The 27100-nt window shown below is 41.8% G+C and overlaps 1 protein-coding gene across 1 annotated transcript in view; it reads right to left on the bottom strand.

Annotated features, from left to right (window-relative positions):
• Nucleotides 1–17637, bottom strand: part of LOC136860967 (uncharacterized) — a 701781-nt gene extending 684144 nt beyond the window's left edge. Inside the window, exon 1 of the mRNA XM_068226024.1 lies at nt 17451–17637. Within this exon, the coding sequence (XP_068082125.1) occupies nt 17451–17637 (187 nt within the window). The remainder of the gene's footprint in view (nt 1–17450) is intronic.
• Between the last annotated feature and the right edge of the window lie 9463 nt (nt 17638–27100).

Genomic DNA, 27100 nt, shown 5'->3' with positions numbered 1-27100 from the left:
GCCCTGAACACGACCGCTCGTGTGGATTGGGCAGTTGTCTTGCATGAACTGTATTACCTCATCTGGATCACGCTCGTACATTTAGAACCATAACATTCTACAGCCCCACTAGACGATATCCACCCCAAACAGACACACATACAGTATAAGACCACCCCGCGAACAGCTGATGACCTGGAAGTTAGGCCCCTTTAAACAACAAGCATAATATTTTTTATCGTGTCGGGCTCCCCGTGGTCTGCAAACAAACTATCCCTGAATGAAGTCTCGTCAGAGATCTTCATATTATGATCCCAATTATGATTTAACTCCATCTTGGCAAAGGAGCACCAATCGACCAACTGTTTACCGAGGCGAGATTCTTTGTTGGGAGCTTTTCTTCAATTGAGTCCGGCTTCTCGTAATCATTTACATCCAGGAAAATTGGTCGTCTGCATGCGCTCGCCGAGTTCAAGAACGGGTTCTCGTGTGAAGTTTCAACTAACGTATTATCTTCTTCCCTAGCAGAAACCCTCGTTAAACCAGTGACCGGTAGATGTCGTATATCTCTTGACAATCTCTACTGCTATATCCATCTCTAAGCAGCCCTAGACGAAACGCCACACCAAATGGCCGCCTCGTGAATGCTAAAATTGCTGTGTTGAACGAGCATCATGTGACTTGCTTGACGTGTGTAAATAATGTGTCATGTCAGAATGAATTGGTGTGTTTGTTGCGTGATGTCATCGTGGTATATTTATTCGGGAACATAATGATTTCAAAACACAGGCCTAGGCCTACATAATTGCATGCTGTTATAAATGGGACATGAGGAACAAACGTAAGAAATGAATTTTTACATGAGAATGAAAGAGGTTAGCAATTTGTAGCATACTGCCATTGAATTCAAATGTGACTCATGATGTCAAATTTAGTGTCTTGTTCTTAAGTAACTTTGGAGAACGGAATATGTGGTATCAAACCTCGTACAGATCAATCCCAAATAATTGTTCCATTTCTCAAATCAACAATAGACGTCGTAGCTCATCTTCCTCCTCATACTGAAATTCGCCGATAGCGAACGACAACAGTGTAATAAGGAAAACAATAAACGTTATGATTTAAACTCAATAATAAACACATATTTTACCATTTGTTTTACGCCCGCCTCTGTGGTGTAGTGGTTAGTGTGATTAGCTGCTACCCCCAGATGCCCGGGTTCCCCGGCTCTGCCACGAAATTTGAAAAGTGGTACGAGGGTTGGAACGGGGTCCACTAACCCTCTCAAGGTCAACTGAGTATAGGTGGGTTCGATTCCCACCTCAGCCATCATGGAAGTGGTTTTCCGTGTTTTCTCACTTCTCCTCCAGGCAAATGCTGGGATGGTACCTAACTTAAGGCCACGGCCGCTTCCTTCCCTCTTTCTCGTCTATCACTTCCAATCATCCCGTCCCTCCGCAAGGCCCCTGTTCAGCATAGCAGGTGAGGCCGCCTAGGCGAGGTACTGGCCATCCTCCACAGTTGTATTCCCTGACCCAGAGTCTGAAGCTCCAGGACACTGCCCTTGCGGCGGTAGAGGTGGGATCCCTCGCTGAGTCCGAGGGAAAAACCGACCCTGGAGGGTAAACAGATAAAGAAGAAGAAGAAGAAGCTTTACGTCGCAGCAACACAGGTAGGTCTTATGATGACGATGGGATAGGGAAGGGCTACGAGTGGGAAGGAATCGGCCGTGGCCTTAAATAACGTACAGACTCAGAATTTGCCCGTTGTGAAAATGGGAAACTACGGAAAACCATCTTCAGGGCTGCCAACAGTGGGGTTCGAACATACATATCACACTATTAGTAGCGTGCATAGTATAAATTTCTGGGCGTTCCAACCCTGGAATAAGCTACAAAAATGTACCATGAGAGGAATACACAATTTCGAAATTAATCCATGCTCCTATCGGTGATTGTCTTTAATCCTTGTTTGCAGTCATCGCGAAAGCTTCCTTACACTTATGTAGTAGAATCTCATAAACCAGCAACAGTTTCTACTACTAAGTATGTGCTTTTGATTTCCTGTAATGATGAAGTTGAGGTAAAATATTCACACGGACTTTCCAAATGCTGCAATCTACGACTAAAACGCTCCCGAGGTTGTAGTAAAAAAGAGTCAGGGAAATACGTAATAAAGGTTTCGTTTAGGGTCTAAGAAATGAAGGGGAGTGCAAAATTTTTCCTTTGCTATTTGCTTTACGTCGCACCGACACAGCTAGGTCTTATGGCAACGATGGGATAGGAAAGGCCTAGAAAGTGGAAGGAAGCGGCCGTGGCCTTAATTAAGGTACAGCCCCGGCATTTGCCTGGTGTGAAAATGGGAAACCACGGAAAACCATCTTCAGGGCTGCCGACAGTGGAGCTCGAACCCATTATCTCCGGATTACTGGATACTGGCCGCACTTAAGCGACTGCAGCTATTGAGCTCGGTATGTGCAAAATTAAGGTGCATTGTATGGAAGAAAATAGTCCGCACCTGAATGCAATCATTCCATACTCATTAAAGGAATTGAGGTTAATTCTTCAGATAATGAATTGGTAAATTATGTCGTAGAGCAAAATCCAGCTGTAAAATAAGCTACCATAGCAAGTGTTATCCGGCTTCCATGGCTAAAAGGTTAGCTTGCTGGCCTTTTATTGGATTCCCGGTAGGGTCGGGAATTTTAACCATCATTGGTTAATTCTGCTGGCATTGGTCTGGAAGTAAGTTATATGTCGTCTTTATCATCATTTCATCCTCATCACGACGCGCAGGTCACCTACGGCCGTCGAATAGAGCGAAGATGTCCTTGGACACTCCCGGCACTAAAAGCCATACGCCATTGAAAACATAAAGAAGTGTTTTATGAGGATGTCCAGAGATGGCGCCACAAAATATGCAGTTGTTTAAGTAAGCCCTGCTATTTTTGGCCACTGCCTCTTACAATGTTAGAGGGAAAGTTGAATGGGACATCTTGAGCATGCGTTGCCATGGTTACGGCCGGCTATTCATTTGTCGGGTTCCATGAGCGGGGAGTTTTTTGGAAATATATCGGAAACGGTTGACTTTAGATGTTGTTTTCTGGTTGCCGAATATTGTTTCTCCCAGTAAGGGGCGTAAAATTAGCTGTGTCCGGTCCTTCTACGACAACCTGGATAGGTTGCCTGTCTTTTGTTTGAGTCCCGTTACAAGATGGAGTTCAAATTTGAATTTGACAGTATAGCTCTCTCCACGACCGTACGAGTGCCTCACGCGCCTTAGTGTATTTTGGTACCGATACGTGGAGGCATGCAGATTTGTATAACGAACAAACAAACTTACTTTTGATTTTATGTATATAGAAGATGTTGCCTAGACTCCGCGAACCTTTCCACTGTGTTTGATCTGTAACGAAACCGTTCCAATAATCAAATATTCAAATATAAAAGGACATTATTAAACTAAACATGGATCGTTTGTAGGAAGGTATCCATTTGGTAATAACCTTAGGAAAATAAAACTAGATACCTTCCTTTCCAACTATTTTAGTGCTACCGATGTATGTCGCAACAAGAAAAGTCCAGTGCGGCATGTCTACGCATTTCATGGATTTCGGAAGAACATATGAAGCCTTTTACCGACGCACAGTCCGACTCGTTGGCTGAATGGTCAGCGTACTGGCCTTCGGTTCAGAGAGTCCCGGGTTCGATTCCCGGCCGAGTCGGGGATTTTAACCCTCATTGGTTAATTCCAGTAGTCCAGGGACTGGGTGTTTGTGCTGTCCCCAACATCCCTGCAACTCACACACCACACAAAACACTATCCTCCGCCACAATAACCGCAGTTACCTACACATGGCAGATGCCGCTCACTCTCATCGGAGGTCTGCCTTACAAGGGCTGCACTCGGCTAGAAATAGCCACACGAAATTAAAATTACTGACGCACAAATAGTTAAGGGGTGCATGACTGGTGTTTCATAGATATTAATTGAAACCAAACGGGACATTATTGATCCGCTTAAATGTGTGCCAGTATCAGCTCATTCAAACACAAGGAATACACATTAGCCCAAGAAAATGGAAACACAGTTAAAGATGCTCTAAACGTCATGCCAAATTATGCTTTTGTCGTAGTTGAGTCCTGTGATAATACAGACTACGCTCATCTGTTACCTTATGAGCTTTTCTAGGATATAAAATCGCAGGGGATTTCTGAAGCGTTGGTAACTGCGACAGCAGAAAATACAAGAGAGAACAACACCTTCATGAAGCTGTCATTGACGTGAAATAATAGCATGAACTAGATTTATGCAAATTATTACCGATTACAACTGTCGGTGCTCCGGCTATGTTAAGTTTCAGGATTAGTTTCATGACTTATAAACACAAATCCAGAGTTGTTATCATGTCACTGCGTCATCTATCAAAGTGTTTTGTGTTGTAAATTATATTTTGAACTCCGGCGGATAACGCAACATATTGTTAACATAGTTACATTTTTTCCTGGTAAATCATCACTCAGCCATCTTTTGTTCTCCTCATTTCTTGATGAATCGTTGACAGGTTAGCTTTTTTATGCAATTATAGCAGTAATGGCGGCTACTGGAGATGAGTTTCAGATACAGAGCACAAGTCAATGAACAATGGCTAGTTTATGCAATATTATTGCTGATTAGTAACAATCAAAGCAGGAGTAAAAAAATACTAGCAGCGCGAGAAAACGGACTACAAACCACAGAACAACAACGCTTAGCATTCTCCAAAAAGGACTCTAACATCGAAATATTTCCGCGAGAATTTTGGATTCCTGCAATGAATATAGTCGTGGCTCTCTGACGTGCTATCAACCGAACAGGCACGAGTTAATACAAGTGATAATGAATACGGCGTAGTTGATTACCTCGGCAGCGTATGAGCAGCTGCACGTTGATCGCTGTGACGAAGTAAATATTTCATGCTGAATATAAGCAACAAATAAAACAATTTGTCTCACTGTTTCAAGTGTAACAAAAATTAGAGAATGAAATAGTACGTACAATAATTAGATGAACAAGTACCTAAATGGATTAATATAAGTCATGTATATGTTACAGAAAATAAAAATTATCCGGGAAAATATTCGAAAATCTGTTAGTTTTTCTAATAGGCCTAAATCCTCTGTCAAGTGAGTCTTGAAATTACAGTTGTTTCAAAACCTGTTCCCAAATATTTTGTCTCTAAATATCGTTTGGTCTACATACTATTAGTCACTTTCCCGTGCTGTTGAATGAATAAAATTGAACAGACATGAAACCTGCATACCACATTATATGAATTTGAGAGACCGGAAACGAATAACTATCTTGGAAATGGAAAATAACCAATGTACGGACATTTGAAATAAACCAATCCAATCTAGCCGACCAAATAAGACCTAGGCCACCATAACTCACTCGTTAGAGTTTTCGACGCACAGTCGTAAGCTGTTGGTTCGGAACCCACTGGTGTCCGATTGATCACTTTTGTTCACAATTTAACTCTGAGATATATGCTAAAAGTAATGAACACGGTGTAATAATCCGGAAATTTATTTCAAGTAATATCGCGTCATGAAAATTAAATATTAACTGAACGTGCCGACAGTCGACCACTACAGTTCTGTTTATATGAAATGGGCTAGCAAAGAAAAAACTAAAGCTATCTCCGCACAGGGCATGAAGGCCCGTGGAGGAGAGGAAAGTAAAGGCTTCCACTATCTGCAAACTCGGCACAAGTGGGATGGAGTGGTGAGCCACTAGTCCGGTCGGCAGCCTTTTGAGCTTCCCACACCCAGAAATAATCTGGTATGCTACTCATTTTTTGTTGTACGTTGAGTGAAAATCAGAACAGAAAACTCTTTTCAGAATGAAATAGAATGGACTTGTTACTAATTCAATCGTATTCTTGTTAGGCATTCGAAGGAATAACTTATTCAAAAAGGGGTAGTTAAAATAAATTTAGCTGATGACAATTACTGTTCTACTCCTGCGCTGAATAGTCAAGTACTGGCCTCCCGTTCAGAGGGCCCCAGGTGTAATTGCCGGCAGGGTCATGGATTTGAACGTCGTAGGCTTAACTCCTCCAGCTCGGGGACCGGGTATTTGTGTTCGCCTTAATACATATATTCATTTACATACAGCAGCACACAACACTACGAACCTCCGCAAAAGCACGTAATAATAAATACATCCCTCGACTTTGAGTTGGCATCAGGAAGGGCACCTGGCCGTAAAACTGGGCTAAATCCACACAAAGCGTCTATTCCATGAAATTGGGAAACGGTGAAGGAGAAGAAGAAGAAGAAGAAGAAGAAGAAGAAGAAGAAGAAGAAGAAGCTGTTGACGACTCCTAATATGTCTTCTGTCTTCATAAATTTCTTCCTCATAATGTCCAATAGAGAAAGTGTTGTGAAATATTACGCAAACAAGTTCCTTAACAGAGAATAATACCAATTTAATTACAGTAATGACGTCATATACCACTTTATTAATCATTTTCTTCATTACGGAGTGGATATGAGACGTGAAACTCGCTTCGTGCGTTATACTAAGGTTATCGCAAATGCTATGGAGTAAAAAAAAAAAAGTGAATGGAATAATAACGATAACTTACAATCTTAAGTTGGTTAAAAGGCAAGTGAACCTAAATATTTCCTGTTCAAGACAGTGGTCATAATATATTGAAATGTGTTTCGAAACACTTCAGTTTTGGAGAAAAATGTAATTTCATGATTATTCTCTGATTGGAACAGGTGAGTGTTTTAAAGGAAATCCTTGGAATGTTGATTGAATAATGAGTAACTTACAATAACTTAGCCCTCACCTTTATTTTTCATAATGTCATCTATTTCATCCCCACAAGTACGACTAATTTGCAAGTGATCCTGTGAACAGCAATATATTGCGTGCGACTGAACAATTGTAAAATGTAACAAAGGCTTTTCAGTCTGTCAAACACACAGCAGTCCTGAAATAGTGTTTGGTGACAACGGACTTAACATCGGCAGTCTAGATAATGTGTGCTTTACAGATATGTTTATAGTGTTTTAATTTACATTGTATTTGCTGTGTGTTTGACAGACTGAAAAGCCTTTGTTACATTTAACTAAGTCAACACTGGAAAACATGGCTTCATTTTTAACATTAAAAAAAACGACTGAACAATTGTTGAGTATTTAGGATTTTTAGGCACTCTCTCAACAGCTCATTATTAAGTACTGTGAGAAACACAGTTGAAGTTAGCCTGATAGTTCCCAAATTCATATGCATGGAGTTACTCAGCTGAACGATTAATTTTACTTTAATTAAATATGTTCCAAACTCCTGATATAAAGTTATTGCTGTAACATTTTATTTCCACTTATTTTGATCTACGGAATTTACAAAGAAACATCACACACATTTAGTGACTGTGTTATTAACACTAATAGGGATTATTCTGGAAATGTATTTAGCCTGCAACGTGGTGATATATGTCCAGGGAAGCAATTTGGTTAATGAGACGAGGGGAACTTTCCGTTAACAACTTGCTTATCAGTCTTTCTCGAATTCTTTAAAGTATGCGAAGGAGATAAGCATTAACAGCGATTTTAATGGACAGGCCACGATAACACGCCAGTCTTGCCTTCCTTGAGCTCATCAAAGCGAAATAGACTCCTTTGTTCCATGAGGTTAGCGGTTTGTAAACACGAGCTCACGCTGTCTGAAGCCCCATCGCCTCGCATACATGCCGTTGCGCTATCTCTGGGAATGGAAAATGCTCAGATCTAGTAACATTACTCAACAGGACCTCAGTCATGTTTCACTGACTTCCATTATTTTTATGAGCACCATCAGAGAGCTGTTCTTCGTTTAAATATTTAATATGACATGAACTTGGATGTATTTACGGATATAATGGTAATTTTTTTTTTTTTGCTAGAGGCTTTACGTCGCACCGACACAGATAGGTCTTATGGCGACGATGGGATAGGAAAGGCCTAGGAGTTGGAAGGAAGCGGCCGTGGCCTTAATTAAGGTACAGCCCCAGCATTTGCCTGGTGTGAAAATGGGAAACCACGGAAAACCATTTTCAGGGCTGCCGATAGTGGGATTCGAACCTACTATCTCCCGGATGCAAGCTCACAGCCGCGCGCCTCTACGCGCACGGCCAACTCGCCCGGTATAATGGTAATTAATAACAACAACGTTGATATTCAAGTTGGTAATATCTGATAATGTAAATCCACAGCCTGTTTCCAGTCATTCGACCGGGTCAGGAATGGAATGAATGAAGCCCCCATCTAGCGGCGAGGATAGGAATTATGCCGGCTGCCGAAGCCTGTCCCACTTCTCTGGGGCAATGATTAATGAATGACAAATCAAATGAAATGATATTGGAGAGTGTTGCTGGAATGAAAGATGGCAGGGAAAACCAGAGTACCCGGAGAAAAACCTGTCCCGCCTCCGCTTTGTCCAGCACAAATCTCACATTCAGTGACCGGGATTTGAACCACGGAACCCAGCGGTGAGAGGCTGGCGCGCTGCCGCCTGAGCCACGGAGGCTAATATTTGATAATATTAATTGTTCATAATAATCAGCCCGCCTGGTGGCCATGATCGTTAAGGCGCAGAAATCTAAACGGTCTGACACCGTGGTTAGAGGGTTCGAGTCTCGTTGGTTGAAAAAATGTTCACCACCGAAATGTTGGTCGGCAGGTTAGAGGAGGTGGTGGTGTACAATTTCTAATCACCAGATTGCGTGCCAAAACCCTGGATTAAATTCCAAACCTCTCCGAGGTGCTCGTATGGAGTGAGTGCATATGACGCTGTTGATGGTAATTGGTCCGTCGGATGGTGACGTTAAGCCTTGAGCAGACCCCTTGTTGCTACTCGACAGGAGTAGGCTATGTGCCGGCACCGGGTTTCACCTTCCCCCTTCCTTGTATCATATATCACGAAATTCATTTCATCTCATTAACTGGTCTGATCAGGTTGACGTCAGGAAAACTCGCTACGAATATTCATCTCACTTCATACCCGAACCGTAGAGAAACGGGACAGGGGGTTGGGCATATGTACAGTTTGTTAATATTAATGGCGTATGGCCTCTGGAGAGGCCCGGTGCCGGTCGTTTCCTAGTAGACGGCCTAAAGGCTACCTGCAAGTGTCTGTGAAGTTGGGGCCCTATCTGAGATGAATTCTAATGCTGAAGACATCACAAATACCCGGGACACATTGGACCAAAGGCCAGCATGCTAAAAATTTAACCATGGGGCTGGGCATGAAAGTTGTTAATAGTGTTGGATAATAATAATTTCGTGTGGCTATTTCTAGCCGGGTGCAGCCCTTGTAAAGCAGACCCTCCGATGAGGGTGGGCGGCATCTGCTATGTGTAGGTAACTGCGGGAGGATAGTGTTATGTGTGGTGTGTGAGTTGCAGGAATGTAGGGGACAGCACAAACACCCAGCCCCCGAGCCATTGGAATTAACCAATGAAGGTTAAAATCCCAGACCCGTCCGGGAATCGAACCCGGACCCTCTGAACCGAACGCCAGTACGCTGACTATTCAGCCAACGAGTCGGACGTAGTGTTGGATGAATGTCTAAGATTGCAGCCATAATTTTCTCATCACGCAAATTAGATCAATTATTGCCGGCCTTTGGACTATACCATCGCAGCCTAAAATGTGCATTTGATATTCTATGACGTACGCTGTCTAATTCACCACTTACTCACCGAAATGAAATAAAAAACTTAACAGATCTTCTCTGCTATCTGATACAGAGAAAAAGTACCAACTCATGCGCAATCACCATAGTTTCATATCAAAATGCCTGTCCATAGAATATGAAGCATGCGATATTTGTATTAGTATTTCAACATATAACGTACCTTTTCTGCCGAGAATAATGCTTCCAGTCCACTGTGTCCTGCGGTGAGGGCTAGAACATTTGTTTACTTTCACTGAGCTGTCTCAGTCACATCCTTGGCTTTGACAACATGAAAGTGACTTGAGTTATGAGACATGCTAGTAATGCACTTCTTTACGCAGCCAGCCTCTCTTATGAATGGTGCGAAGATTACGTTCATCGGGTGGGTTGGGGCGTGCATTTCAGTGGGTTTGTAAGATATTTAATCGGGAGGAAAGTAACGGGAAACAACCCCACCCCTTATATCCTTAGTACGTCTCTTTATTGACGCCTAAACTCACGCGTCTATGAGGATAGGGCCCTCCCTAAGATGAATTGTAATGTTGAAGGCAGCACAAACACCCATCCGCCAAGCCAGGAGAGAACTATTGAAACTTAAAATACCCAACCCTTTTGGAAATCTAACCCGGGAGCCCTTGAACCAAGACTAGCATGCTTACCGTTTCGCATGAAGTCGGACAATATAAACATGCAATGACGTTTCTGTTTGTCTGTCTGCCTTTCGAAACAATATTTAATGAACTGCCTAGTATTTAATGGTATTTAATGAAATTTAACAAAATATTGAGAAAGGGATCTGACACATGACTATATTTTATATCAAAATATATTACTTGAGCATTTTGTTCGAATAATCGTGTTGTAGCCTAGCTTACTTCCAACCCAAATACCATGGTTATGTCAGCATAGCAGGGCATAAGTCGATCGCGTAGCAAACCGCGACACGTTCTCAATTTTGATAATGTTCCGAAAGAGGTAACTTGGTTTCGTAATTGAGCCTTAAGTCGTGTCCAAAGAAGATGAAAACAAATAAAGTCGTAGAGGTGATAAGTTATTTATGTTGCCACGTGTAGGCTACCATCAGTAGTCACAGTTCTTATGACATATGGTGACGTTTAAGTAAGAAGAAGTTGCAGTGCACAAACAAAAAGGAGTTAAATTTTATTTAAATGAAGTCATGTCCTCAAGTGCAGAGCTACAAGTACATCTGATTAGGTTATAATGCCTTTACAAAAAGGATATCTGGCCTGACATGTTGACAGACGATTATAATAATTGTATTAAGAGGTTCCTCTTAATAAGGCAAGCAACTGACAAATTAAGATACATGAACTTAACCCACCGTAACAAGATAAGCGGCTGTGGCTTATTAGGATACGTGTACCTACTCCCTTAGGTTGTTATGATGATATCTAATAAAGGCTTTCAGCTAATGAGCAGTCCAATTATAAATACAGCCGAGTACACTTAACACTGTTGAGATATACATGTTCTCTCTGAAAGGAGGGGCAACTGATGTCATAAAATATAACAGATAAATGTCATGGAGTCCTGAGAGTAACAGAATATTCCTAAGTGATTATATACTCTTATCTTAAGGGAGAATCTTACGCCATTACGTCACAAATGTATTGGTGTGCAGACGATAAAGATAGATAATTTACTTATCCTGGCAATGTTATGGACAGCTGTCCGTCTTCAACTTAACCAGTAACATAATTGGAATGATAAATAACTAATTAAAAATCTTAGGAAAACTTAATAATTATGAATAACTGTAGCTAACAGTAACTACATGTACATCAAAAGTTAAAATAGTCAAGGGGAAAGACTACAATATTACAGAAAATGAGTACGGTTTTGGGGATACACATAAACACGTAAGGTGTAAAAATAAGAGGAGAACTGCGAAAGAAAATAGAATTATCTGTGTAATACTGATAGTCTACAATTAATGACGAAGGCAATCGTCGTCCTATTGATAGTCTGTCGTGAAAGTACGTCGGCCTGCGTAGATGTTTCATACACCAGAAATATTCTTCAGTAAATTATGTTTTTAACTGACCTCTAATTTCTGACAGTGCCATAAATCTCCGAAGCTACTGAAACTTCCGGGTGAGATGAAATAAAATTATTTGACTTTCATTAAATAGAAACCAATAGCAACCTGATATTGCAACCATAGTACATTCAACTAGGTCATATTTGAAAAATAATGACACCAAGCACATATAGGTAGGATTTTTTATAACCACGATAGGTGGGAACAATGGCAGAATGGTAGGCCTACTTCCGAAGTGAGAAAGTAAAGGCTAAGTTACTAATAAAGTCGATAAATGTAGTTGTATATTACAACCGGCTTCGAAAATAGGGACGTGTGAGGCGAGTGGAAGAAGTTAGGTTGCCTAAGAGAATAATGAACAGGGCCTTGGAGGGTAAGAGAAGTAGAGGGAAACCAAGGTGACGACGGTTAGGCTCAGTTTGTAATGGCTACGACCATGTAACATCAAAGTGCGAAATATGTACATAATGTAGCAAATATAGTGAAATATGTAAAGAAAATATGTAACATACATACATCATTATAGACTGTTATGCCTTTCAACGTTCAGTCTGCAAGCCTCTATTAATGTGCTTAATGTAGCCACAATCCTCTACTTGCAGCTAATTCTTTCGCCTCATTTAGTTCTATACATCTCATCTTTAAATCGTTAAAAACTGAGTATAACCAACGTCGTCTTTGTCTCCCTATACTTATCAAATCCTCTATAACCGAGTCCATTATTTTCCTAGGTAACCTATCCTCCTCCATTCGCCTCACATGGCCCCACCACCGAAGCCGGTTTATGCATACAGCTTCATTCATCGAGTTCATTCGTAAATTAGCCTTTATCTCCTCATTCCGAGTACCCTCCTGCCATGTTTCCCACCTGTTTATGCAGCAATCGTTCTCGCAAATTCCAGGTCTGTTTCTTCTGACTTATGAATAAGATATCCTTAGTCCACCCAGCTTTCGCTCCAGTAAAGCAAAGTTGGTCTGGAAACAGACCGATGTAAAGATAATTTCGCCCGGGAGCTGACTTCCTTCTTACAGAATACTGTTGATAGCAACTACGAGCTCACTGCATTAGCTTTACTGCACCTTGATTCAATCTAATAATATTACCATCGTGGGAGAACACACACTCTAAATACTTGAAATGAACTACCTGCTCCAGCTTTGCATCACCAATCTCACATTCAATTCTGTTCAATTTCTTACCTACTGACATCAATTTAGTCTTCGAAAGGCTAATTTTCATACCAAAATTATTTCACCTATTTTCAAGTTGCAAGACTGCAGTATTTCGCCACAATCTGCCATTAAGACCAAGTCGTCAGCATAGACCAGACTGCTTACTACATTTCTACCTAACTGAATCACTCCCTGCCACTTTATACCTTTCAGCAGATGAGCCATGTAAAGTACGAACAACAAAGGTGAAAGATTACAGCCTTGAATAACCCCTGTAAGCACCCTGAATCAAGAACTCATTCTACCATCAATTCTCACTGCAGCCAAATTGCCAACGTAAATGACTTTGATTGATTTAAATAATCTACCTTTTATCCCAACGTCTCTCAGTATGGTGAACATCTTTTCCCTAGGCATCCTGTCATATGCTTTCTCTACATATACGAAACATAAACACAATTGTCTATTCCTCTCGTAGCATTTTTCAGTTACCTGGCGCATACTGATAAATAATCTGATCCTCACAGCCCCTCTGTGGTCTGAAACCACACTGGTTTTTATCCAACTTTCTCTCAACCACTGATCGAACCCTCCCTTCCGAGATGCCAGTGAATACTTTGCCTGGTAAAGTAATCAATGATATTCCTCGATAGTTGTCGAAATCCTTCCTGTCCCCTTGCTTATAGATAGGTGCAATTACTGCTTTTGTCCAATCGTAGGTACCTTGCCAACATTCCAGGCTAATCTTACCACTCTATGAAGTCATTTCATCACTGCCTTCCCATTACAGTTCACCATTTCAGGTCTTATTTAATCTATTCTTGCTGCTTTATGACAATGGAGTTTATTTACCATCCTTTCCACTTCCTCAAGCGTAATTTCACCAAAATCTTTTCGCTCATCCCCATGAGCTCCGTTGTTCGCGACATCACCATGACGATTTCAGTTTTCTCTCCATCTGTCCAGAGATTCCATGGGATCTGTTATGAATTCACCTGACTTACCCAAAACACTGTTCATTTACTTTTTTCCCCTATTTTCCTAAGATTTCTTATTACTGTCCAGAAAGTTTTCCCTGATGCTTAACCTAACCTTTCCAGGTCATTACCAAAATCTTCCCACGACTTCTTTTTTGATTCAACACATTTGTTTCTCTCTGTTTATTTCATCTATGTACAATTCTCTGTCTGCATCAGCCCTTCTCTGGCGCCATTTCTGATAACCCTTCTTTTTACGTTTACAAGCTTCTGTCACTTCATCATTCCACTAGGAGGTTCGCTTTTCCCCATTTTTAAACACTGTTGTTGTTCCTAGGCATTCCCTTGCTGTTCCGACTACAGCATCTCTGTATGCCACCCATTCTCTTTCTGTACCTTGAACCTACTTACTGTCGACTGTTTGGAAATTCTCACTAATTATATCCACGTACGTCTGTCTAATTTCCTAGTCCTCGAGATTTTCTACCCTTATTCGTTTGCAGACAGATTCAACTTTGTCTATCCTAGGCCTAGATATACTTAGTTCACTACAGATCAGATAGTGGTCTGTTTCATCAAAAATCCCCGAAAAACCCGTACATTCCTAACAGATTTCCTGAATTCGGAGTCGGTTATGATATAGTCTATTATGGATCTGGTACCCTTACCCTTCCATGTATAGCGGTGAATAGCCTTACGCTGAAATGAAATGTCGTATGGCTTTTAGTGCCGGGATATCCCAGGACGGGTTCGGCTCGCCAGGTGCAGGTCTTTCTATTGGACTCCCGTAGGTGACCTGCGCGTCGTGGTGATGATGATGATGATGATGACGATGAAATGACGATGAAGACAAAACATACCAACAGTCCCCGTGCCGTTGGAATTAACCAATTACGGTTAAAATCCCCGACCCGACGGGGAATCGAACCCGGGACCCTTTGAACCGAGGGCCAGTACGCTGACCGTTCAGCCAACGAGTCGGACTCGCTTTACGCTTGAAGAATGTGTTCGTAACTGCTAAACCCATGCTAGTGCAGAAGTCCAGCAGACGCTTCCCATTCCTATTAGCTTCCATATCTTCCCCATATTTACCAATCATCATTTCGTATCCGTCAGTTCTATTTCCAACTCTCGCATTGAAATCGCCCATTATCACCATCCTGTCCTAGCTGTTGACCCTGACTACGATGCCACTCAATACTTCATAGAACTTGTCAAATTCATACTCATCTGTACCCTCACATGGTGAATACACTGAGACAATTCTCGTCCTAATTCCTCCAACAGCCAAATCTACCCACAGCATTCACTTGTTTACGTGCCTAACGGAAACTATGTTTCGTGCAATGGTATTCCTGATAAACAGCCCTACCCCAGACTCTGTCCTTCCCTTTTTAACACCTGTCAAGTACACGTTATCATCACCTATCTCTTCCTCGTTACCTCCCCTTACCTGAATATTACTTACTCCTAGCACATCCAGATGCATCCTCTTAGCTGACTCAGCCAGCTCTACTTTCTTTCTTCCGTAAGCCCCATTAATATTGAAAGCACCCCATTTAATTCATTTCGTTCGCCAATTTGTTTCCAAGGAGTCCCTCGCCTGTCAAATGGCAGTGGGACTCCGTTACTCCCATATGCGAGAGGCTTGCTTAAAATGTTTTGAGCTCGGTAAATTTATGAAGCAGGATGCTATCCTACTTACACACAGTCCAAGTGAGGATCTCTCCTCTAACGGGTTAGGGACCACCGGTAGACGGTATATAGCCCTAGCAGCCTGAGCGCAAGGAAGGTCATGACTCACACCCATTCCGTAGCAATTGGTATCCCGACTCTCAGGACCACTTACTAGGCCACTCAGCCCTTGCCCATGGTTCATGAACTAGTACGTGACTACAGTAATCCACACCTTGAACCATTTAAAACAATATTCGTGAAACATATAATAGTATTACTGCACTGAATTTATGAAAATGATCGTATATTCATTTTATTATGACATATAGCTATGATATGGGACAATAACATTGTTTTAAATACCTTCATATTTTATGACGAAGTCATCGTTGTTGCTTTAGGTAATTTATGCAGTCTGCTCTTTTCTAATTTTGACAGTACTAAATTATGAAATTTAAGGCATACTTAAAATACTTCAAATGTTTAAAAATGTTTTGCGCTGTAAATCCGTGAGTATATTTCACAATATATTGTTGTACGGTAGCTAATTTCCTGCTGTCCACCTGCCCTGAAAATGAAACAAGTAAATGTTACTAAATAAAGTTAATATAGAATAGAATCTGTCTTTAAACTATTATAGCGTAACACAAATAGCACGGTAACTTTTTAATATTGATGCGCAGTGGTTTACTGTGTACTTCTCCATATTTTCCATTGTGATGCTTAGGCGTGGATCCCATAAAATTCTCTTGTGGGCTGAGAAGGACAAGAGATTGCAGCACTGGTCAATAGTCTAGGTTAAGGTTGTGAAGCAATGTATACTGCACGCGAATGTATAAAATGAATCCAAGAACACTTTATATGACGAAGAAATCGATACTTTTGTTGTGCGTGAGAATGTAGTGTGTAAGTGTAACACGCGTAAGAATGTAGAGTCGGCTGTTGGCGTGAGCGATGGACCGTCACCTTCTTGTGCCGCCTTGACTCACCATGTCACGACCACATCGTCGGGCGCGTAAGGTTCCCTGGTCAGAGGGGGAACCAGGGCTACGTCGTATATAGCGGTCCCCCTCGCCTGCGACCAGGGAGTTTGTCGCCTATGTACCCCAGCCGACGTTGGAGGAGACTTTGAGAGATTACTGGACCAGCATCGATCTAGACCAAGAGGAGGAGATACGGGCCGCCCCGTCACTCCGGCCCCTTTATCCTGTCGAGGGACTCAGACAGAGGTCTGCCCCATGGGATATCCTCACTGATGAGGAAGGCAGCGACAACTCCCGCCTGGCCAGCCCAGGAAGAGCCGGCACACCGGCCAGCCAGCCATATGACGACTATGATGACTAGGCTGACTTCAGCGGCCCGTGCCTTCGGTCGCGGCCTCCTTCTGAACAGTCACCGGACCACCTTTCACATCGCCCCCGCGGACATCCAACGGCACCCGTAGCCCAGCCGCTACATCTCCGTGACAATCAACTTATCTCATCCGGTTCCGTAACAGGACACCGCCCTGGGCCGCTACGCGACGCGCATCCTGTCCAAAGGGGTGCATCTACCGAAGCCTCGGGACGTCCAAACGCTGATTCGACCGACGCGGCCTTCCGACCTAATGGATCAGGTCATCGAGGACATCCTGCAGCACGACATCATCGAGAGGGGTGAATGTTCGTCGGCATTTCCCCTGTTCCTAGTCCCCAAGGAGTCAAGGGCCGCTCGAGTCATTTATGACCTGAGTGCTTAGATACCGTTCATTCATCACCCATATTTCTCTCTCCTTGGTCCAGCGCAGGCTTTAGCTTCAATTCCAGCCCACCATCTGGCATGCAAACTTGATTTGCGTTCCGGTTTTTATCAAACCCTATCTCCCAACTTACCCGGCAACCCTACGGTATTCTCTAACGGGGGCGCCGGTATCGTTGGACGGGCCTGCCTATGGGGCACAGTCTGGCCCCATCCGTCATCCAACACTGAGCCACCGCTGTGCAGGAACTTCTGTCCCAGGAGTTCGGCGTTCAGGTGATCTCTTAGATGGACGACTGGCTCATCCACATCCCTGATCATACCTCTCAGCTTATGGTACAGATCGAAACCTTTCTCAATAGGATCCTTGGCATCACTTTGAATTACTCCAAGTCGGTCCTGCACCCGACTGCCATCTTGACGTACCTCGGCGTCACCATCGACATCCAAGACCAAGAGATCACAATGCGTTACGCAACACAGCAGCGTGCCCTCTCTCTCGTGCAGGCGCTGACTGCTCCGACCCCGTATCCCCTTCAACAGGCGGTCGGGTACCTCTCATGGCTAGGTTGGGTCATGGGATGGCCAGCCTACCTGCACAATCATATTCTCACAGGTGAGTTCTTCTGGGTCCGACGCCTGCTCACCCCGGACTTCGTAGCAATGCCACGCCCTATGCTACCGGGCACACACGAGGTCATCCTGCATGCTGATGCGACGCCCTGGTCCATCGCCGCCGTGTGCCCAGAGTTCAAGCAGGTCTGGGCCCAGGCATTCCAGGTACGGACCCGCATCAACGTTGCCGAGACATTAGCAGCCGTGCTCGCGACACACCATTTCCTGTTGGACTGTGCTATTATTTCATGTAACTCGTTTATTGCATATAATACGGACAGCTCTGTCACTCGGTACACTCTGGTGACCGGTTACGAGACTGCCCTTCATGCTACCCGTACTTGTTGTCACTGTACATCAGGGTCTTTCAAACGCCCAAAATCTCACGCGTGCAAATGGAGGCGCAAGAGCTCCGTGCACTGTGCATCGCTCCCGCTCGGCTCGACTCGGACCAAGGCTTCGTCTCTGGGCTACTCGGCTAAGCTCGGCTCAACTCGTCTCAACACGGCTCGGATTTGGAATGCTACGGAGCAAGTGAGGAAGAGGGCGGCAAGGAGAGCGAGCGAGACAGGCGTGGGGAAAAAGAGAGACAGCGCTATTGCTCCAGATCGAGGAGTGGGGGGCTGCACTCTGGTCAACCAAGCGCAGTCGTCCTTTGCACCGTGCACAGTGCATGCACCAGCCGCATGCACACTGAGAGGACTGCTGTACATTGACATAATAATAAAGTGTGCCCAGAGAGGGGTTAGCCTCTCGTGGTGGCCTATCGTCTCCGCCGACATTCCGGCTGACGCTCCCTCCCGAAAGTGTTCTCTTCAGTACATGCGAGACTCGTTTCCCTATAAAAGAGCGCCTCGCCCCGGGAGGCCTGGTAACATGCTGAGCATGGGGACAGGCAGATACTCCTGTAGTATCACTTCCCACTCTACCCAGCTATCTCTTTTCTTCATAGAAACTAATAGCATGTCGGAGGCCATGTAGATTGAGTCGATGGTCACGACGGGGGAGCGGGCTACGGGGGCCCCCCGTAAAAAAAAGAAAAAGAAAAGAGAGGTTCGTTAGTCGGCTGTTGGCGTGAGCGATGGACCATCACCTTGTAACACGTCGTCATTATTTATCGTTCTAGATTGCACTGTTCAAATAATATAAATGTAACTAGTCCCGAATGCATCGGATAAGAATTAGTATTCTTCGGTGAGATCATTGACCCTTACACAGAAGGTACACTCAAAGCACACAACTTGGCCACCGGCTAAAATCGAAGAATCAGCGACGTTACAGAGACCCACCAATCCGGGTAAACCTATACTGTACTGGTCACGAAAAGGAAGCAAACGTATTATCTGGTTTGTAGACATCACTGACGTTCGATTTCTAGACTGACGCATAACACACAAACAAAAATAGGACAGAAATTTGTTTCTGGAAGATAAAGGAGCAGCAAGCTTTCCGATAAATCCTTTAATAGGCATACCTCGCCGAGAATGGACATTATGCGAGCTGTTCCGCAGTGGGATATTGTATTTTAGTTGGTGTAGGTGCAGTGATTCGAAACCACCCTGTGTTTTCTATACTTTTTATTATCGTTCAAAAGAACGACATGTTACTACAGTCGCCTTTTGGAAAACACGAAATATTAACGGGGAACAGTTATCGTTATTCCGTTATTTCATTTCATTTCTTTTCTATGTATAGCAGTACGTACAGCAGTATTTGGTCTATTAATAGTTTAAGTAAGATGGTAAGTTAAGAGAGAAAACATTATATTTATTGTTATTTCGTTATGTTACGTTATGCTATAATTCGAAGGATACTTCTGAAAAGCGATGGATTTGATCTCGACTGGTGTGATGAATTTTTCTATTTAGCTATATCACAAATACAACAAATCTTGAAAAGCGTAATTATTGTTCTACTGCCTCCACGTGATAGTGCTATACGGTACTGACCGAAGTTTCACCTCTTTTGACCAATCAAGTCCTTTATTAGAAGAAATGGTTTGAAGAACAAAATGCATTTCAAACAACAAAGGAGGAAAGTTTCACCTTTTTTATAGAGATGAACTCACGGAGTAATTTCTGTGTAACTTTAGCACTCATATTACACTATTTATAGTATGTTTAAAATTAATGTACACAGACCGTAATTGTATTTATTCCAAATTTTGTGGAATGAATATTCAAGAATAGAAAATACGTTAGTTTTCATCATATTTATTGTAGTACACTTACGAAATCATTCATAGGTTACTTACCAATTAGCTGTTATAATCTACTCCAACATTTGCTAATAATAATAATAATGTTATTTGTTTTACGTCCCATTAACTACTTTTAAGGTCTTCGGAGACGCCGAGGTGCCGGAATTTAGTCCCGCAGGAGTTCTTTTACGTACCAGTAAATCTACCGACACGGGGCTGTCGTATTTGAGCACCTTCAAATACCACCGGACTGAGCCAGGATCGAATCTGCCAAGTTGGGGTTAGAAAGCCAGCGCCTTAACCGTCTGAGCCACTCAGCCCGGCCCAACATTTGCTAGTATCGCACTTTACTTATTACACATATATGGAGGCCTTTTTTATTAGTGGAACTATAAAAATGCAAGTTGGTGACATTATATTCGCAATTTACAATAAATTTAAGTCAGTGTTATCATTACTTGATGGTATCCTAGATGCACGCATCGGATAGGATGTCATTCCGCAACGATAAGCTGAGGAAACGCATACGTTTACCTTACGAGAGATGAAACTTCAGTGACACACTCTTTGTGAAAGGGAAACTGGCCAACAAAGTAGTTCATATATTTCGTACTGAGACTGAAGTTATCATTTATGTGGTTTTCTTCATTGCTGTGTGTCTACTGTTGCATTAACGCAGATTGGTTCTTGTCGACAAGGGGAAAGGGAAAGGAGACAACAGAATTTAGTGGGCGTAGCCTTGACTGAGATACAGCTCTGGCATCTGACCCGTGTAAAAATGGGAAACTATGGGAAACCATTTTCAGGGCTACCAACAGTTGGACTCCATCCCATCGTTTCCCGGATGAGCCTACACAACGTACATCATGTAGTCAACTTTCTCGGTGCTAGGTGTTTGTACGTCAGTGTAGTTCAAAATCAATATTGTAGTTTTACGTGATAATAGCTGCGGGACATCCAATTTTATGTATCATTGGAACCACGGCTACATGGTGTTTCGTTTAAAAAATCCCACAGGCATTGGCCGAGTTTCTAAGGCAACGTATCGGTGAAATTTGTTGAAAATTATGTAAAATCTATATTTTTTACGTTTTCACAATGTTCATACCTTGTACTTTCTTTTAGCGCTTTGTTTTATTTCAATATAAGGCATTTAAAGCCCTTTTTTTGCTAGTTGCTTTACGTCGCACCGACACAGATAGGTCTTATGGCAACGATGGGACAGGGAAGGACTAGGAGTGGGAAGGAAGCGGCCGTGGCCTTAATTAAGGTACAGCCCCGGCATTTGCCTGGTGTGAAAATGGGAAACCACAGAAAACCAATTTCAGGGCTGCCGACAGTGGGGTTCGAACCTACTATCTCCCGAATACTGGATACTGGCCGCACTTAAGCGACTGCAGCTATCGAGCTCGGTATTTAAAGCCCTTAAAGGCAATTTAAATTACCTTGCGAAAGCCGGTGTTTCCTCACGTTGTCACTATTCTCATAAATATCTTTAGTTTTGTTTACCGTAGATTCACCAAAACATGACATAAAGACTGTACTAACTCCACAGGTAGTATGTAAAGTATGTAAAGGACTTGCTTCGAATGAGGTTTAAGAAAGATTGAAATGGCGTATGGCTTTTAGAGCCGGGAGTGCCCAAGGACAAGTTCGGCTCGCCAGATGCAGGTCTTTTGTTTTAACGCTCGTAGGCGACCAGCGCGTCGTGATGAGGATGAAATGATGATGAAGACGACATATACACCCAGCCCCAGTGCCAGCGGAATTAACCAATTGTGGTTAAAATTCCCGACCCTGCCGGGAATCGAACCCAGGACTCCTGTGGCCAAAGGCCAGCACGCTAACCATTTAGCCATGGAGTCGGACTGAGGTTTAAGAGCTCCGCACAGTAAGTAAAACACAGAATGCCAACGAATCGTTGCATAATGTAATTTGCGCTAAGTGCCTGAAGAAATTCTTTGTGTCAAAGAAAAAACTGGAGATTGCTGTAACATCATCAATTGCTGAATTACACTGAATCCCTGTGACCAAAGTCCAGCCAGCACGCTAATCATTTAGCCATGGAGCCGGACATTAGACATAAATCTTGTAGGATAAGGCAGCAGATAGGACATTTAGTATGGTTCAACACAGTGTGGCACAAATATTACTAGAGTAATTCGGTATTATTTTGTGCAGACGGGTTGAGGCATAATGACAGTGGTGAAAACCCGTATAACAATTAATATAAAACATGTGAATATTATCGTTTTGGGCCATAATAAATGAATCAGCATCTTTCTCAGGGGAATGCGTTGCGTAGCCTGATGGGACAATAACTGGGCTATTGATAGTGGTATCAATATAATGGAAACCGGGATATCCCCAGTGCTTGCAATTGCAGCATACAGTGGTCAGGTGTTACTAGTAACTGCTTACCACCTGCGCCGATGCAGGTCGCATTTGGGAATATTTCTGCTATACAAGCTTCGTGTAACTGTTAAAACAAATGTCTGAAACGTGTAAACACGTTGTAATTGACCTAATGTACATATAGCTTTAATAATTCTGGCTTCAAAATAACAAACCTTGTTTCCACTCTGGACTACGCAATGTTTGGCTAGTGGGCTACGCAGGTTTCATGCGGCTTTTGTTTCAAAAACGGCCTGTAGCTGCGGAATATATACACCACATAAAACCTAAAATTATTTGAATTTTATTGTAATATTCTCTTTTGCATGTCGCTCCATTACACAACGGAATTCCAGACCATACTGGTAATTAGTGTCCTGGAGCGCAGAGAAAGGCTCTCTGCTGGATCTCCGCTTCTGTGGGGATGGTAATGGGCGGAATGCTGCAGGAACGTCTGACACGGAATAAAAATAGTGTAGTTGGTTTATTCAAAGCTCGTACAATCTCATCTAAAATGTAAACTTCGTATTCATTACTGGACAGTTTGGAATATCTTTTATGGAATAGACTATAGAGTGACAGTTCGAGATGTGATAGTTCATAGGGCCTAAAATGTCTTCAGGGAACGTTTAAATATGTGACTGCAATAAATATTTAGATCTAAAATGTAATTTACATGTAGATATGTATTACATTTTCCTATATTGAAACTTCTCTTTCCAGGTCTAATTCTTTGTATGTAGAACGAGATTTCTATCCGAGACGTGTTAAATATGCCCAAAAAAAGAACTCCATTTACACCATCTGCATCGTATTTCAGAGATAAACGTTAAAATCGTCGAGACTTAAATGTGACGTTACTGAGAGAGTGGCTGCGCGGTTTGGGTCACGCGGCCATCAGCTTGCATTCGGGAGATAGTGGGCTCGGACACCATACTCGGCAGCCCTGAAAATTGTTTTCCGTGGTTTCCTATTTTCACATCAGGAGAATTCAGGGGCCGTACCTTAATTAAGGATACGGTCTCTCCCTTTCCACTCCTAGTCCTTTCCTATCCCATCATCGCCATAATATATACCTGTGTCGGTGCGACGGAAAGCAGATTATAAAAAGTAGTAACATAGAAGTTCATTTCAGATCACCAGTATTAGACAATAGCATATTGTCGCTGGAACGGTAAAACGTTGTATCCCACAATACTCTTCCTATCCATTATTCTCCTTAAGACTGGTCACGCCTCCCAGCCACATATGGATACGCAGTCCATCAGAACAATGTCCGTTGTGTTCGTTTTCCTATGTCGATGCTTAAACGAAAATGAACCTTACATGCATTGTACACTAGGAGTGCGTAAATACGTAATGCAAACGTGCATTCCTACAATACGGTACTGTAAGGTTCATTTTCCTTTACATATGGGCATAGGAAAATGAACACAACAAAATTTGTTCTGATGGACTGCATATCCATACGTGGCTGGGAGGCGTGGCCAGTCTTAAGGAGAATAATTGATAGGAAGAGCTTTGTGGAATACAACCTTTTACCGTTCCAACAACGATATTTTGAAAAAGTCAACGCCATTGTGTTGTGGCGGGGAGGTGGCGGGGTGGGGGGGAAGGTTGCGATACCCAAAAAAAAAAAAAAAGAAAAAAGAAAAAGTTGTTTCGGGGGGATGGGAGATGAGACGCTATGATTATTAGTTACTGTGTCACTTGGTAGGTTTATTAGGCCGTGGGTTGTCATAACATCATATTCATCATCACAACACTCTGTGCGTGTGAAGTACAGGAAAATTCCTAAGGCAACCAAATCATGGACTACACTTCATGGTGACTGTCTGGATATCTTAAGAACCTAGAGGATATTTTCCTTTTACTTTATTGTTGTATTCAAAAGACAAATAAACTAATTATTAACATATGTTCCCCACGCGAAGAAGGATAATAGCAGAAGGTGATAATAAACAATGTTGTGAGTTATCAACAGGTCTGTACAACATCAATTGATAGGGAATCCGCCACCTGGAGGCCAGCCCTAAATGCAGATCAGTGATATGGGAATTAGTGAATTGCAATATTTCGTTGCAGCCAACAGGAACAATGTTAAGCAAGTTTCTAGGTATGCTACTCCAATTCCTCCCCAATGCCATATGTGTCGACTACAGGTTAGCAAGAGCGTATGTTCGCTAAAGGAGTTTCCCACTTGGGAGCATTGTCCCTGAGCAAAGAATGTGGGGAAAATACATATATATATATAAAATAACTTGTCCTGACTGACTGACTGACTGACTGATTCATCACCGCCGAGCCAAAACTACTGGACATAAAAAATCAAATTTTGGGGATACATTCATATTAAGATGTAGGTGCTCGCTGAGAGAGGATTCTTGGATATTCCGTCGCTAAGGGGGTCAAAAGGGGAATGCAATTTTAAAATGAGTGTATATCTTAAAACTTCAAAAGTTTACACATGTAAAAATCGGTATTTAGAATCTTCTTTAAAAATAAAGAAACACGTATTTGTTTGTTTTCTGAAAATCCCAATAGGAGGGGTGAAAAGGGTGAAAGAGGGGTTGAATGCCTTTATAAGGATACCGGTACTTATATCTCAGAAACTGAAGATATTAAAGACCGGAAAATTGGTACCTTGGATCTCTTTTAAAAATTAAGAAACATATATTTTTTGTTTTTGGAAAATCCTATTAATGAGAGGGTGAAAGGAGTGTGAATTTTTAAAATGAGTGTATCTATATCTCAAAACTTTGAAAGTTTACAGATGTAAACATTGGTATTTAGAATCTTCATTAAAAATAAAGAAATTACAGACCTGAAAATTGGTATTTGGGATATCCTTTAAAAACATAGGAACATGTATGTTTTTGTTTCTGGAAATCCAATCAATGGGGGGTGTGAAAAGGGGGTAAATTTTTAAAATGAGTGTATCTATATCTCAAAACTTTTAAAGTTTATATATGTAAAAATTGGTATTTAGAATCTCCTTTAGAAGTAAAGAAACACTTATTTTTTATTTTCGGAGAATCCCAATAGGAAGGCTGAAAAAGGGTGAAAAGTGTTGAATGCCCTTAATGAAGATACTTATATTTCAGAAACTTAAGATCTTACGGACCTGAAAATTGGTATTTGGGATCCCCTTTAAAAATAAGGAAACACCTATTTTGGTATTTAGAGTCCCCTTTAAAAATAAAGAAACACATATATTTTTTTGTTTTCGGAAAATCCCAACAGGAGGGGTGAAAAAGTGGTCGAATGCCTTAAATGAAGGTACTTATATCTCAGAAACAGAAGATATTACAAACCTGAAAATTGATATTTGGGATCTCCTTTGAAAATAAAGGAACACGTACTTTTTTTTGGAAAATCTAATTAATGGGGGTTAAACAGGAGTGACAAATTGGGGTGAATTTTTAGAAAGACTATATCTACAGTATATCTCAGAAACGTAAAATGTTGCAGACGTAAAAATTGGTATTTGGAACCTCCTGTAGAAGTAAAGAAACATAGGTGATTTGTTTCTGGAAACTCCACTTAAGGGGAACTAAAAAGGGGGTGAAATTTTAAAATGAGCATTTCCACAGTTTATCTCAGGAACTTAACATGTTACCGAAGTTAAAAAGTAGTATTGTTTATCTCTATTGAAAATAAAGGAACATGTATTCTTTTTCTGAAAAAACACTTGGGTGGAGGGGTGAAAGTGATTGAAAATGGGGTTGAATTCTTTTAATCAGTATACTGATATCTCAAAAAGCTGAATATGTTACAGACGTGAAATTTGGTATTATGATTTTCCTTTAAAAATAAAGGAATACGTATTTTTTGTTTTCGGAAATCCAGCTAAAGGGAGGAAAAATTAGTTGAATTATTTGTATGAGGATACTATTATCTCAAAAACGAAAGATTGTGCAGACGTGAAAATTGGTATTTTGAATCTACTTTAAAGTTAAACAAACACGTATTCTCGGAAAATCCAATGAAAGGGGGGGGGGGAGAGGTGAAAAATTGAAAAATGAATTGAATAATTGTATGAGGTTACTTACATCTAATGAAAACTAAAGTTGTTACAGACGTAAAAATTGATATTTGGATCTCCTTTAAAAACTAAGAAAAGAGCGTTTTGGGGCGAAATCATTCTGGGGGCCTGGGGTGAAAAGGAGTTGAATTCCTTTTATGTGGACACACATCTCAAAAACTGAAGATGTTAGAGTCGTGATAATTGTTATTTAGAAGATCCTTTACTATTAAAGAGACAAGTATTTTTAATGAGAAATTCACTTAGGGGGGTGGAGTGTGAAAGGAAGTAAGAAGGGTGAATTCTTTTTCTGGAGAAACTTATCTCAAAACTGAAAGTCACAGGCGTGGATGTTGATATTTGGAATCTCCTTTGAAAATAAAGAAACACGGTCTTGCATCTTGCTGTGGGTTCCAGACCAATAATAATAATAATAATAATAATAATAATAATAATAATAATAATAATAATAATAATAATGTTCTGGACCGTCGTCAAAATGTGCGGACCGCGCTGGAAACTGGTCCTCGCCGGGTAATGACTATGATTGC

Source organism: Anabrus simplex, chromosome 1 (assembly GCF_040414725.1).
Source record: "Anabrus simplex isolate iqAnaSimp1 chromosome 1, ASM4041472v1, whole genome shotgun sequence".
Classification (NCBI taxonomy): Eukaryota; Metazoa; Arthropoda; class Insecta; order Orthoptera; family Tettigoniidae; genus Anabrus; species Anabrus simplex.
Note: the sequence above shows the minus strand (reverse complement) of the source record. Positions and strands in the feature narration are given on the sequence as shown.